Below are 15,452 nucleotides of genomic sequence, written 5' to 3'. Positions count from 1 at the left end.
TTCTAACTGATCCTCCTCTCCAACCCCTATCTTTCGTCCCGTCTACCTCCTGCCTCATTCCTCGCTCCCCTGTTTCCCTCTGTGCGAAGCTAGTCTGAATGCCCCCAACCCTTCCTGCCTGTCTCGATCTCCTCAAATTCTGCCACCTGTCCAGCGACCTAAGGTATCTTTTTCAAAATATTCAGCACATAACCATATATGAATATCACATAATTTGAAAAGGGGGTGGGTGGGCGGGACCAAAAAACACAAGCGTCTACCTCATGCCCTCACTGACAACTGCCCTGCATTCTGAAGCTAAGGCCCTAACCGGCTCACGCTAATGATGCCAGCCAATGAAAGACCTACCTGTCCAGAGGAATGTGCCAATAGCCCAAAGCTTGGGGGTGGGGGGATATTCACGAATGCCACCCCCAGGGGCCCTCATTCACAGGTTACACATGGAGACAATTCACCCAGAGGATACTATGTTGTTTTCGGTATTATTCCAGAAAGCAGGATTCAGGCCGTCACTGGGCCCCGAAGCAACAGCCACGGGCCTCATGGCGCTCGTGATAAGAAATTAGCCTGAGAAGCTGGTCTTTTTGTCTTTAAATTTCTAGGTCTGGGGTACATTGGAAAATAGCGTTTGAGGTAAAACGGCGGGAATATGTCAGCAGACATTAGTCCAGACACTATTGGAAGTGCTGGTCAGTACCTTCCTCTTTGTAGAACTAAGGTGACTTCTCTAGGCATGGAAAGCAGCAGGAGCTCTGACAGGGCGGTACTTACCTTCGCTCATCTTACCACAGGGCCTGAAAGGAGTGCTTATGAGGGCCCCAGTCATCCCAGGAGTTGAAGCACATTCGGCAGTACGGAGTCCTCCATCAGTGCAGTTTCACCGACCCCTTAAGTGTGATCTAGAACTGCAATGCCATGCATCAGCGTACATTGACGTTGGACCACGTTATCTTGGCACGATCAGTGCAGGGTGATGGAATAGAGCAGTATTATAGAAAGGTGCAGGGTAATTGAACAAGGCAAGGCCATGCATCATTGCAGGGTGACCCGGAAGCATAATGTTGTAGGGCAGCGCAGGATTACAACAACAATGAAAGATGTAGCATTACGGCTAGAGTTGCCGATTTTGGAACTGGGGAACTGGGCTTGAGCGTCGACGTCCTCAAATCACTTACCCTCCCCGTGCCTATCGAATAAGGAATCATTTATTTATTTATTTATTTAGGAGTTTTATATAGCGCTGGCTGGACCCGGGGGTATCAGAGTGCTTTACAGCATATACAATTATGAGCGAATAGACGGTACAGGTAATAGGTAGAGCAAAAGGGATCGCGCAGGGTGGGGAACAGGTACATAAGCGAAGGGGCAAAGGGGAGGGGGATGCAATACAAACCAGACAATCATCCTAGCATATTCATTGTTCAATTGGTTCGTACAAAGAAAGTTTTCTTGCTCCGTGAAAGTGACATCGGTCCCACATTAAGGTACGGTGGGGCGTTGGGTGAGGAACATCCTATGCTCTATCGGTTCATTCGAGAGCGGTCGAGGAAGAGGGCTTTGAGTAGTGTCTTGAATTTTGGAAACGAGGGGGTTGTTCTGATGTGGGGGGGATGGAGTTCCAGATTTTAGGTGCGTTTCCAGCAAATAATTTGGCTGCGGTTTTCTGCTTTCGAGTTTTTGACTGGATGAGTAGTAAAGAGTTGGAGCTCCTGAGGTTTCTGGACTGGCCGCCCCTTTTAAGTTTGGTGGCCAGGTATTCTGGTTTGCCTGTGTGTAGAGCTTTGTGCGTGATGCAGGCTGTTCTAAAGCTGGCTCGCAACTCAACTGGGAGCCATTTAAGTTCTCGGAGAGCGGGAGAGATGTGTTCGAATTTCTTAGTACCCGTACCCATTCTGGCAGCTGAATTTGAGGTTGTCTTCAGGGGGGCGAGGAGAGATTTTGCTGTCCCTGTCAGGGTCGCAATCCCATAGTCTATTCTGGAGAGCACTAGTGCTTGTGTGGCTTGTTGAAGGTCCTTGGGTGGGAGGAAGTGTTTTATTTTGTATAGTAGTATCAGGTTGAGAAAGGCACTTTTAGCGGTTCTTGAAATGTGTTTCTTCTTGTCCAGTTTCGGGTCAAGGGTGATCCCAAGGGATTTTACCGAATCTGCTAAGGTGAGGTTACCATTGAGGGCGTCAATTGCTTTGAGCCATTCTTCGATTTGGGGGTTTTCGTCTTTGTTGGAGATGAGGAGTATTTCCATTTTCTCTTGGTTGAGTTTCAGGTGATTACTTGTGAGCCAGTGTTGAACCTCCATGAGCGTGGTGTTAAGTCTTTGGATGTCGTCAATTGAAGTGGTTTCCAGATAGAGCTGCGTGTCGTCTGCATATAAGTGAAAGGGGATGTTGGAATTCCTGAGTAGAGTGGTGAGGGGTTCAATGTAAATGTTGAAAAGCTGCAAGGAGAGCACTGACCCTTGTGGAACTCCCCTGATGACGGGGTGGAGCTCGGACTCGAAGTTTTTAATTTTAATTCTTTGTGAGCGGTTGTGGAGAAAGGAAGTGAACCAGTGGAGGACCGTCTCCTGAAGACTGGCCCTTTCTTGAAGAGCCTTGATAAGCAGTTTGTGGTCAACTGTGTCAAATGCGGCCGATAGATCTAGGAGGATGAGAAGGCAGTATTGATCCGAGTCAAGGTATTTGAGTAGATCGTCTATGACATTGAGGATTGCGGATTCGGCACTGCAGCCTTTTCTAAAGCCTGATTGATGGGGATCAAGGAGATTGATGTCATCCAAGTGTTGGGTCAACTGGGGGAGTGCACATCTTTCCAAGATCTTGGACCAAAGAGGTAGGTTCGATACAGGTCTGAAGTTATTCAGATCCTCAGTGTCTAGGCTGTTTTTTTCAGCAGTGGCGTAACTTGGCCTTCTTTGAGGCAGTCAGGTACGATTCCAGAGCTCAGTGAGCTGTTAATGATCCTGCACCATAGCGGGGCTAGGACGAGCTTCACGTCTTTGGTCAGGTGAGGAGGTAGCAGATCCAGGGCGTGGGATGAGGGTTTAGCATTGGAGATTAGTCCAGGGCGTGGGATGAGGGTTTAGCATTGGAGATTAGTTTGGTTATCTCTGCTTCCTGGATGGGAATGAAGAAGGACCAGTGTTTAGGGGGGTTCAAGGAGGAGCCAACAAGAGATTTGTTCGATTTGATCTCGGTAGAGGGGATGAGATTTGAGCCAAGTGAGAGATCTTATCTTGGCGATTTTGCGTTGAAAAAGATGGCGAAGTTGTCGCATCGTTCTTTGGATGCCGGTGTTGAGGAGGGTGTAGGTTTAGAGGGTTGATTTCTGATGATATTGAAAAGCTCTTTGGGACGGTTTTTAGCGGTATCTAGAGCAGAGCAGAAGAAAGCTGTCTTTTTGTTCTTAATGTGCTTTTTGTACTTCCTGCATGCTATTTGGAGTTGATCACGATGGAGGGCGGAGGGATTATACCTCCAAATTCTTTCTGCGGTTCTTAGCTGTCTTCTTTCATCATTGATGTCGGAGGAGAAACATGATCTGGAGGGAATGATCCTGGACTTTTTTAGTTGCAAGGGTGCAAGGTGATCCAGGGTGCGCGTCATATTGGAGTTGTAGATAGAGGTGAGTTTGGTAGTTGAGAGGTAGTCCGAGGTGTTTGGGATCATGACTGTGTCCTTGTGCTTATGTAAAGCGCTCCAATACCTTCGGGTCGAGTTCGCGCTATATAAATCTGCAACAATAAAACAATGTGTCCTGTCAGTGCAATAGTAACGATTAGTGCAATTTTGCTGGGCTGTACGCCAGTGCTGTGCGACTTGCCAATGATGTGTCAGAATCAACAGTGTCATACATCAACGCAGCATCATACAACACGTAAGTGTCATCCTTCACGTTATAGACAGTAATCTGACAGAGCAGTTTTATTCAGAAGTGTAATATATCTCATATAAATGCAAGTAACAATGTATCCTCATCGGTTACATTCAGAGCTGGCCTTTAATGAGAGAGCGCCCTGTGCGAAATCAAATTTGGCACCCCACTCCCACTCTTTAATTTTTTTATGCACTGAGGATTTGGGATGAGAGGAGGAAGTGGGCACTTAAGGAGGGCCATGAGTAACAAGCAGACAAGGGTGCCAACAGCCTCCCAAAAAAGTGTTTCCCCACACGTTCCATTGTACCTAGGTCAGTGCAATGTCGTCTACCACCGCAGTGTCAAGCCAGTGCAGTGTGCGCTAGCAGTGCAGTTTGATCTAACCGTGTGGTTTCGTTTCGCAGACCAGAGCATCTGGATACACAGTATTTCCACTGCTGAGTCCTCAGGTGGAAGTGAATCCTTTAGCGTCAGTTACATGTGCCCTGGCAATAAAGCGGGGCGCACCAGTGCTGAGTGGTTTGGGAGTGCAGTGTCACACCAGTGCAGTGCGCTATGGCAGTGTAGCGCCATGAGTCGGTGCAGTGTATCAGGGCAGTATCGAAGAACAGTGAAGTGTGCTCTGTCAGTGTAGTATCATTTTTTTGCCGATTTATATAGCGCGAAATCGACTCGAAGGTATTGGAGCGCTTTACATGAGCACCAGTTACTTCACACAGGGGCACACTCATGTATATCATATAATTAAAGATGAGTGTAGTTTAAGCTGGCAGTGTGGTATCACAGACTACCCTGTCACAGACCTGTAAATCCTAAAATTAAAGTAAACAAAATACCTATCTGGAGGAGTTACTAGCTCCCTCGGAAACATGAGAGCTCTGTCTTGTTGCCCTGGCTTACAAAACTGTGTTTGTATTTTGAAAGAACAGAGGCGGTGGAACTATCTGTGCAGGGTGGCGAGAATGCGAGGGTTCCCATCAGCCTGAAGAAATTCAGATCAGGTATGCGTGTCTGATGAGCTGTTTTGAAGTTAGTTGTAAAGACATCCTGTGTACCTGTTTTGCGGGATATAACGGAAGACAGGTTAGATTCGAGCTTGCTGCAGGCAATCTATGTTTAAATCTCAGTTGAACCCAAATTAAAACGCGGCGTAGCAGACCATAGAACAGGCCCAGAAGCAGCCAAAAAACGGTCCCACACACTGACCTGCCAGCCAGGCCAGCCCCTCGGCCACTGCCTGGTTGTCCCACAGGCCAGCCTGGCTCGGATTCTACCTCCGCTCTCCACGACTAGGGCCAGGGAACATCGACTCTGCCGTAGTCATAGACACGGGAGACAAGCCCGTGACCTCTGCAGCGATTGATGACGGGAAGCCCCTCTCGTCACTAAGCATTATCTATCTCCCTGTGCGGCCGCTGTTGCTGGAGCTTCAGTAGCGGCTTCAACACGGCAGAAGGAGGGCTAGAGGGTGGCAACCTCTCGGCTACCCACGGCCTAACACTCCTCCACCCGTGCCCGCCCAACCAGCGGGGGGAGGACCCGAGGGTCAGCCGGAGGTATGTCGGGGACGAACATTTGGGGAACCTAGTGGTGACGGATAGAAGGACGATCTCTCCTCCTTGTACAGTGGGCGTCACAGGGGAGCAGGACCATCCCGGGAACAACGTTCTCCAGCAGAGGGCGCGGGCCCTCCACGCTGCTCCCGCTGCCACTGTCGAGATGGTCCACGGAAGTAGCTCCCGCATTTTAGAGGATGGGTCCCAACTCGGTGCCCGTGGAACAAGAGAGACTGGCAGCGGCCTCTGTCTTGTCAACGTTCAAGACAGAGGGGGCTCAGCGGATACTAGGATTGGTCGCAATATTAACGTGGGGGCCGTGTGCGACACCGACGAGAGAGGGTACCCGTGTAGCAGCACCCGTATAAACGAGGGACGCCGTCCAGAGAAAGGGAGTGGTGTCTTCAACGAAAACAGTATCCTTTTTACCAGCAGCCGCATAAATGAGGGACGCCGTTCCAGTAGAGGGGCCCTGGTCCTCAGCGAGAGCACTATCAGAAGTAGCAGCCCCCACACAGATGAGGACTACTCGTCCGAGAGAAGGACAGCCACCGACCACAGTATCCACAGTGACAGCACCACAATTGATGAGGGAATCATCTCCGTTTACAGTTCTCAGGACAGGGCCACCTTGTTGAACGAAATGGCAGGCGAACAGGAGCAAGGGGAGTTAGTGCCGCAGACCAATGGTGGACCCCCACCTGGCCCCTCCTTTCCTGAACAAGCATTCCTGACCCAGGAAACCCCGGTCCCCAGCCATCAGTTGCAGGTCACGGCGTCCCTTGGAGAGTGTCGCATCACCAGCATGGGGTCTGCCTCCGACGTACTATCAGAGCAAATGGTGAGCCTCAGGGAGGGGAGGGGGTAACGGCTGGTGTAAGGTGAGGGGATATGTCCAGTGGTGTGGTTTTTCCGCGAGTCGAATTTATCAGCAGATGCCCTATATCCATCCTCCTGCTCAAGCTACCGGGCAGCAGTGCTTAATGTTTAAAATATTTAGTGCCAGGGCTCTGACCAGGAGGCCAGTGCAGCTTGCACCACCTATCGCCCTCGTCATCGCTGCCAAAACAACTGCTAACCATCTCCCTCGCATGTAAATGCGACAGTTCAGATTATTCCAGGTCCCCAAAACTAAAGGAATGGCTGGGGATGCAGGTATTAGCAATTTATTTAAATGTATATTATTTTCCTAAACACTTTATACTGCTCATCTCTAAATTACATGAGCAGCGCCACCTTGTGGCAGACTGCCCTGAGTGTGTTGTTGACAGTTAGGTGCATGTGCCAGCACCGGAAACCAATTAAGTGCTGGTGCTCAGCACCAGAAAGCATTGGCTCAAATTAAGCACTGCCCGGTAATCAGTCAATGCCCCTCACTCTCTGGTGCCCAAATGCTCATGTGCAACTGAGAATAGTGATGCAGGCATTGCGATGTCAAAAGTTAACTGTAATAAGTTATTTCAGGGGAGCAGCTACATACGTTTTTATTACAGGCGAATGGAGACTTCACAATTCTCCTGCAATAAGGAAATTAAAGTCAGGCTTTTATAAAGACATTGCAGGCAGCTTCTAATCAGATTTAGCTAGAAACATTTTTGGGTTAAAATCCACAAAATTATTCAGAAGGTGGTGAATTATGTGGCAAGTGCAGTAAGTCCATAATTATGCAGAACACACTGCATCCACAGAATCACATCATTCCCGTGTTGGAAAGTGAGACTGTCTATAAGGCCACTAATATAGTGTAGGGCTCAGTACAGGTCTCAAATTATTCCCATGCTCAACCCTTGACAGCATGGCTGCGAGCAGGGATGCTTAACTTCGGAGACAGGTATGTAAAGCATTTATAAACACCAATTCAGTAAAGAATTAATACACAACATACAATAAAACATCCTATACCAATTTATAAAAATAGGAAATATTTTTATCTTTAAAATGACGCCAAACAACAAAAATCCAATGTAGGGAACCGTAGATATGAATATTTAAAGATTTAGTACTATATAACACTTAGAAACCGATAGCGCCGCATTGAGATATCTGGTCGCGCTTGACGGGGACAAAGTCAAAGCTTCAGGCCAACTGCAATGGAGCCGTGCTCGGATACCCCTTGCAGTAGGCCTTGTTCGAGATTTTACCTTCGGACTTAGAAACTTTTCTGTAGTTTTTTCTGCCGGTGCCCCTCGATGCTCTCCACCAGTCCAGGTTCGGTGAAGGTTCACTGGCTTGCTTTCCAGGGTGCTCCTGGTAAACTCTGTAAGTCAGACTCCTGAGCTTTTCAGCAGGATAAACCAGCAGGGCAGGCCGGCTCACGTTTGAAGGTCGCTGGCTGGGCTCTCACAGTTGAGTCGATTCCTTTATGGACCTTTATTACAAAGTTTCTCCAAACTTCTGGAACTTCTTCCTGAAGTTTCTCTTGGGGGTCCAAAGTGTCCAAACACAATCCAAGAGTCTGGAATCTCCAAGATAGTCCTTGAAAGGTTGGGATTTCAATTCACACAATGCACTTGACCCCCAGCCCCCACCCCTCGGACACGTAGGGGAGACCCTGGGAGTACCTAATATGCCAAATTATTGTAAATGATCACTTTTTAAGTGCCCCTACCAGCAAAGTCGAGGTTGAGCACAATTTACATTTAAAAGCAGTTCTGCAATACAGGGCTGCTTTTAAAATGACCTCAGGCTTTCAGCAGGTGCAGAAAGGGTGTCTGGCCTCTAAACTGCCATGCCCTATTATGTACTAGGGACCTATAAGGTAGGTCATACCAATTATAAGTGTACCCTAATATATTGTGTACCCTCATTTATGTGTTTTCAGTGTCTGTTCAACATACCACTTGCCCTGGGCCTGCCCAGCAGAGCCCAGGGCACTCTCAGAGTCAGGAAACCAGCATCTAGGGGCCTCAAATGGGGCAAAAAGTTGGGAACACTGCAGACAGGTCCTGATTCCTAACACATCTCCCCCCCCCTTCTAGCCAACAGCCCAGAAGAATCAGCCCATCCCAGGGAGAGTCTCCCTGGTCTGTCAGGTGAGGAAGAAGTACAGGATTCATGCTGGACCTTTGTAGGGCCTACTCAGCCTTACATCCTCCTTCTAAGGTCAATTCCCCCTAGGAAGCTGACCCAATTATACAGTAACAGGACCCATTTTAAACCTAACCTTCTTCTCAGCTGTTCCATTTTCTTCCTCTCTCTTTATTGGGGAATTGAGGGGCACAGTTCCTCTATCACCAGCTGTGGGAGGGTAACACCCAGTTTACCCACAAAGGCTACCCAACACTTGAGCATCCCCACCATGACCAACATGGTCAGTGGGCCTAACTTACTCTGGGCCATGGGGTTCGCCTCACATGCCAAGACCAATGCTGCCATGAAGTCCAGTACCCAGCAGATGCTACTGACAGCTATCAGTATCTAGAACTACACCCTAAACTCTCTGCCGACATGTGGTTGAGCTGCCTTAGGGACAACTGTGGGTTCCTGGCACCCTGCTTGCTGCTTAGCGTAGGGGACAATCATACCTTGTGACAGACATCCTCCTTCCACTCTCCCTTCTGTCAGGACAGGGCGGACAGACACCCTCCTTCCTGACAGCTGCCTGACTGCTCAGGAATTCCTTGTGGTCAGGTGCAGCCTCACCAGTGCCAACTCTGGTATTCTCCCTCAATTGGCCAGAAGACCCTTGGGCCATTGGAACTCTCTTTAAGAGTGGATTACCCGTCCTCTTCTTTTTCCCCTTCTTTTGGGACCCCAGTTTACTAACTGTAGGGACTGGCTCCCCAGGAACTTTGGGTAGGGTGCGCCCTGGGTGACCGCCCTACTTGGGACCAGACCAAACCCTCAGAGGTCATTGCCTAGGAGACAATCTAAGGGGAAGTCTGCACGGACTACTATCTTATACCAGCTGAGGGTACCCTCCTTCTCTAGGGAGACCAAGGCCACAGGCTTGGTAGTGACATCACCTGTGGCTACCCTTACTCTCATGAGCTCTTCTGGTACATACCTGTCTGGGGACACCAACCTGTCACTCACTACAGTATGAATGGCACAGGTATCTCGCAGGCCCATGGTAGGGATCCCATTCACCTTAATGGGGTGAAGGTGCCTACTCCCACCCTCAGGGATCACCAGTTTACCATCTTCTCCAGCCTCCCAACAAAATGCTAGGAGGATGTCCTCATCTGAGGAAGTCTCCTCCATGGCTACACTGGGCAGCCCAGTGCTAACCACCTTCTTCTAACAAGCGGGGTCACCCCTGAAGTTCCCTGATGGCTGGCAGCCAAAACACACTGTTTTATCCAAGTGCTTCTTCAGCCCTAGGTCCCCCTGCCTCTGCTTCTCAAAGGTAGGGTGGGTGCTACTCTCCTCCCTTCTGGGTTCTGTGGTACTGAGGGAGTTCCTGTGGTGAACTTACCACCTCCCTCCTTAGGTTTTCATGGCCCTAACCCCCCCTTTCTGGAGTCTCCCCCTGGGGCTGTATGAGAACCCGGTTCCTTACCACTCATCAGCTGCTTCTCCCAGCTCTCTGGGATCAGACAGTTTTGAGTCCACTAGATACTGGGGTAACTTCTATTCAGCACAATAAGCCAAAATGTGTTCTTGCAAAAACAAATTATACAATCCCTCATATGTGCCTACTTTGTTACCAGCAATTATGCCTTCCAGTGCCTTCACTGAAGTGTCCACAAAGTCCACCCAGGCACCTGCGCTCACTTTCTGGGTGTCTCCGAGCTTCACTCTGTATTGCACTGGAGTCAAGCGAAACTTCTTGGCTAGGCATTGCCTCATGTGAATATAGGATTTCGCCTCATCCGCCTGCAGGGTCAGGAGCCTATCCTTCCCAGCTGCTGGAATCTGTTCCCACAAGAGGGCACCCAGTGCTTCTGGTGGACACCTCACATCTCAAGGGCCCTTTTAAACATAGTCAACCATTTGTCAATTTCACCCCATCTGTGTACCTGGGTAGTATACCCTTGGGAAACTTGTGGTCAAACCCACCACCCCTGGACTTCTCAATCTCTTCATCATTTTCACTGCCACCATTTCTTCTTACTTTCTTCTCCTCCCACTGTTCCTTAGCTAATTCCAGTTTCCTCTGCTTCAATGCTATTAAAGCTAATTGGGCCTCAAGCTGCTTCTCTGCAAAGGACAGTGGTGTTTCCTGAGTAGGGGACCCTGCCCTCATCGTACCATCTGGAATTACATAGCTAACACTGGAAACAATGGAGGAGGCATCATCCTAACCTTTCTCCTGGGCAACATTAGGGGGCCAACCTCCACCTCCCCCTCCCCTTGGAGCTCTGCAGCTGCCCCATCCCAGGCCTTCAGGGCTTTAAGCAACCCTGTCTTCCTAATCTTCTTGGATGCAGGCAGCCCCTAAGCCTACACTGTACCCTAGGCTCAGCCATCTTGAGTTTAGGCAGTTTAGCTAGGTCCAGCTCCATGGCATCCCTTGTTTCAGGTCACAAAAACTAGTAATCAGACTTAGAACAATATTGGAAAAATCAAAACAATGGCTTTGAAATCAGTTTAGTTTCAATTAAAAAAAATAAAAACTCAAAAGTTTTGTTCGAAGACAATTTAGAGGATTTTTTAAATCTTAATAACCTTCACTGAAAGGTGAACTTTTAAACACAAGACCTCATCCACATCGCTGAACACCAAATGTTGGAAAGTGGGTTATTAGTAGTGGTAAATGTGCATCTACCATTGGCAATAAGGCCACTAACACTGTTCAGGGGGCAGTATAGGTCTCAATAAATTATCTCCATGCTCAACTCTTGGTAGCTTGGCTGTGAGCAGGCAGGCTTAACTTAGGAGACAGGTATGTAAAGCATTTAAAAACACAACTTCAGTAAATAATTAAGACACAGCCCACAGTAAAAATGCCACACCAATTTATACAAATAGGACATTTTTCGATCTTTAAAATAACAACAAAACAACAAAAATCCAATGTAGGTAACCAGAGATATATATTTTTAAAGATTTAGCACTATATAGCAGTTAGAAACCTATAGCGCAATATTAGGACATCTGGCCACACTTGACCAGGACAAAGTGGAAGTTTCAGGCAGACCGTGATGGAGCCCTGCATGGCTCCTCCTCACGGTAGCCCTTTATTTATTTATTTTAAAGGTTTTATATAGCGCTGGCTAGACCCGGAGGTATCAGAGCACTTTACATGAGTATCAGACCATAATTGCAGGTTACATCGTTGCAAAGGTTACACAGTTATTAGAGCCTGGCAACATAGTGACAAGTAAGGTCGAGACAAACAAAAACGACATAATCGTAAGGGAAAAAGCAGACAAGGGGAGAAATTCAGGGGAGTGGGGGTAAGAGCAGGGGAAGTAGACAGAGAATGGAGGAGGGAAAGAGGAGGGGAGGGTGAGAGGCACAGAATGGAAAGAGGACGGGGAGGGTGACAGGGAAACAAACCGGTAGACGAGTCAGAGCTGCGTCCAAAGTCCAGTAAGCTGTGATCCCAGGGGAAGTGGTATCATTTCCCCTTCTCTGTTGGCGAGAGGCTCCCTATACACAGTGGACTCTCTCAGAGGGGTCTCTGAGACTCCAAGGCCTACATACTGGATCCTTCCCCAAAAAGGGGAGAGGGAGTGCTTTAGCAAGGGGAGCCATACCATACCTCAACTGTGAGTGGCTCCCTAGGCACCGTGGACTCTCTCAGCGGGTTCGCTGAGACTCCAGAGTATAAATATTGGATCTTTCCCCAACAAGGGGAGAAGGAGTGCTTAGTCAAAGGGCACAAATAGACAGGGGGCTATGCGGTGTAGCAGGCAAGGGGAAAGATTCAGGTGAGAGGTGATAGGAGCAAAGGAAGTAGACAAAGAAATAAAGAGTGCTAAATGGGAACAGATAGATAGATAGGAGACAAGGGAAAAGCAGAGTTACAGAAATACGATGAGGGGGGTGGGCGAGACGGGGACAAAAACTGTGCCCAAAGTCCGGCTGGGTAGGTGATGGTCAGGGGATGAACCAAGGCCGATCTCCTCAATAGCTGAACAGAGCAGCTCCACCGGGCGTCGGACATAGTGCTCAGACTCGGCTGTCATAATGGAGATCAGGAGTACTTAGAGATCGTCAGATTTGTGGGGGGGGAGAAACCATGGTCCGCATGAATTCCAGATGCCATTTTGAGGTCAGGTACAGTCCTAGTAGGATTATGTAAGGAAGAGTTCAGCTGGGGGAAAAAGGCACAACTGGCGGCCATGTTAGGATCAGGCACCCATCATTCTCAGCTGCGACCTGTTAGGTTGTGAACTAGTAACACTTTCTTAGGACTCTTGGAAGGCAAGTCACTTGATAGGGATCACACGTCAGGCTTCCTACTGAGAGCATCTCCACAGTGAAACCACCATCTCAGGTATCAGTGAACAGGTTAGTCCAGGCAGATCAGACTCGTGCACATCCAAAGGAGATCATTTTAAATGTTTAGATGTCACAGGCATACAATGTGGATTCTGCACACAACCGCATTCATCCGCTTTATATTAGGGTTCTGGCCATGCACCTGACTGTAATGGAAGCCGCCATTTTAGGTCCTGGCATCAGGGTCAGGCCAATCAGGCGGGAAGGATCAGTAGACTACAGAGAACAGAGCACAATGAAAGAGAGATGTAAGCTACCTATCCACTTTTTCCTTTCTTATTGATACCGCCTTGCAAGTCTGCTTTGCGAGTCCGTTGTCTGGCCTCATACAGGGAACATCTTCGTGGTGTGAGCTGCCATCTTAGGTACCAGGTCAGTCAAAACGGACTCGTATTCCTCCAAGGGAGATTTCCGAATCTGCTTTCTCTTAGCAAGCCTTATTGAATTTTTAACTGTCACTTGCATACACTGGCGTACAATGTAAGATCGCGTACAGTTGCATTCAATCGCTTTTTATATCACATCTCCGCGGTGGGAGCTGCCATTTTAGGTATCGGCATCAGGGTCAGGCAAGTCAGGCAGGACGGGTCGGTGGCCTTTAGCAATGCAGTTTTCTTAGGCCTATTTGAAAATACTTAGAAAGGAAATACAAATGTATTCTGAATAAATGCGATTGTACCTAAAGAGCACCTAATGCATTTGTGCATAACTTAATGTTCTACCCTTTTGTTAAGGAAGAAAGAAAATACCTAAAGCCGCTCTTTAAAAAAAGTGTCTATTGGCAATATATCTCTGCTATTGAGGAATGACAAGTGTTTATCTACCTTTTCTCTGCGAGACCGCTTTGCAAGTCTGTTCTGTCGTGATGTCGACTCGCAGACTTGTATTGCGGTACCTTGAAAACACTATGTAAATCACGCTGCTCGCATCCGATTCTGAGAGAGATTGGGCTGCTTTGATGCACCGTCCGCCGCCCGCGCCCCCCCCCCAGTGCACACGCCCTCATGATGAAAGCACCCAGCCGCCGGAGATCTGCCTGCAAGCGACCAGGCAAGTGTTGTCACCCAGCTCCTCTCCTGGCGCCGTGCAGACCCGCAGCGCGGCAGTCCGCGAGACACCGAGCAGCTATGCTGCTTCCAGTCTGAACATCCGCACTTCTAGTCGCGCCACCACAGTCTCTCATTCGGGCATCCACCACGCACTGTAGGGTAGCGCTTCCCCGTCCGCCACCGAGCCGATCAATGCAGCCCCGGTCTCAGCAGTACTCACGGGATCGAAGCCGAAGCAGGAATCATGGAGATACGATCCTTCTGGTGGCTCTTATGTTCCAGTGCAGAGATCATGTTTTTAAAGCTGTTCCTCCCTCGGCCCCGTCCACGGTGCACTTGGTCGAGATTTTCCAGGGAGCCCCCAGACAAACTCTGGAAGTCGGACTTCTGGAGCTTTTCAGCAGGACGAACCAGCAGGGAAGGCCGCCTCTCGGTTGAAGATCGATGTCAAGGCTCTTGCAGTTGAGTGGGTCTCCTTATGGAGCTTTTGTCCAAAGTTGCTCCAAACTTCTGGAACTTCTTCCTGAAGTTCCTCTTGAGGGTCCAAAGTGACCAAAACACAATCCAAGGGTCTGGAATTTCCAAGATGGTCCTTGAGAGGCTGAGGATTCAGTTGTCACAATCCTCTTGGACAAAACCCTTACAAATCCAATGGATGCACTACAGGCTGGGGATTCTTGGTGGTGATGGTCCAGGTGAGCTCTGGTAACTTTTAGCTTTCAGGGAGTCCACTCTTTGTTCCTCTTGAAGCAAGGTGCATCCAATGGGCTGTAGTTCAAGATAATGCAGCAAGCGCAGTCAGTCAGAATGCAGGACATGATGGTGCAAGTCAAGTTTCCAGCTTGTTAAGCCTTCTTCTTCTCTTAGTTTCAAGCAGCAGATCTGAGAGGCTCTGCACCTCTCACATATTTATTCACTATTCTTTTGGGTCAAGCAGGAGAGCACTCCTGTCCAATCAGGTGCAGAGGGACACCCCGGGGCATGAACACCATCTCCAAAGTGTGGCATAATCTATTCCCAGAAAGCACGATTTCTCCAAAATTCAATATGGCTGAAATCCCAGTAGAGGAGAAAGAACTAGTTAAACCAACCTACAGTATGGCTTATTTCCATACCTCTCCTCCTGTCATGTAGTTCCTACTAATTCGTAGGACCTGCACGTCTACTGGATGATGTATACTAGGGCTTGGTAACTAGACTGATTTTGGACACCCCACAGGATATGTTAGCCTATAGACCAGCTAGCTTAGAGTGCCACCGACCCCCACCCCCCGTCCTCATCAGGGAGCAAATTTTTTCTGGCAACCACTAAACATGACCCCCTCAGGGATCGTGGAAACTGATCAGAACCTTTCACTCAGTCACTCGTGCTCACTTGTTCTCAGAGAGATATACAGAGTACACAGTGAGACGTTTTCAATACATTTATTGAATCAACGTTATTCTTGTATAGAATACATGTACTGCGATAATCAGTAGACATGAGCAGATAAAAGTGATTACAAGCACCAAAAGAGCAAATAGTAGATATAGTTCTCCCATGGTGCTAAAACAGTGTCTATATGCAGGCATATAACAAGGC

General features: G+C 48.5%; 1 protein-coding gene across 1 annotated transcript in view; it reads left to right on the top strand.

The window, feature by feature from the left end:
• Positions 1 to 5,343: 5,343 nt before the first annotated feature.
• Positions 5,344 to 15,452, top strand: part of LOC146805332 (cilium assembly protein DZIP1-like) — a 1,720,714-nt gene continuing 1,710,605 nt past the window's right edge. Inside the window, exon 1 of the mRNA XM_085622543.1 lies at positions 5,344 to 6,270. Within this exon, the coding sequence (XP_085478669.1) occupies positions 5,593 to 6,270 (678 nt within the window). The 5' untranslated portion in view covers positions 5,344 to 5,592. The remainder of the gene's footprint in view (positions 6,271 to 15,452) is intronic.

Source organism: Triturus cristatus, chromosome 8, assembly GCF_964204655.1.
Source record: "Triturus cristatus chromosome 8, aTriCri1.1, whole genome shotgun sequence".
NCBI lineage: Eukaryota > Metazoa > Chordata > Amphibia > Caudata > Salamandridae > Triturus > Triturus cristatus.
Note: the sequence above shows the minus strand (reverse complement) of the source record. Positions and strands in the feature narration are given on the sequence as shown.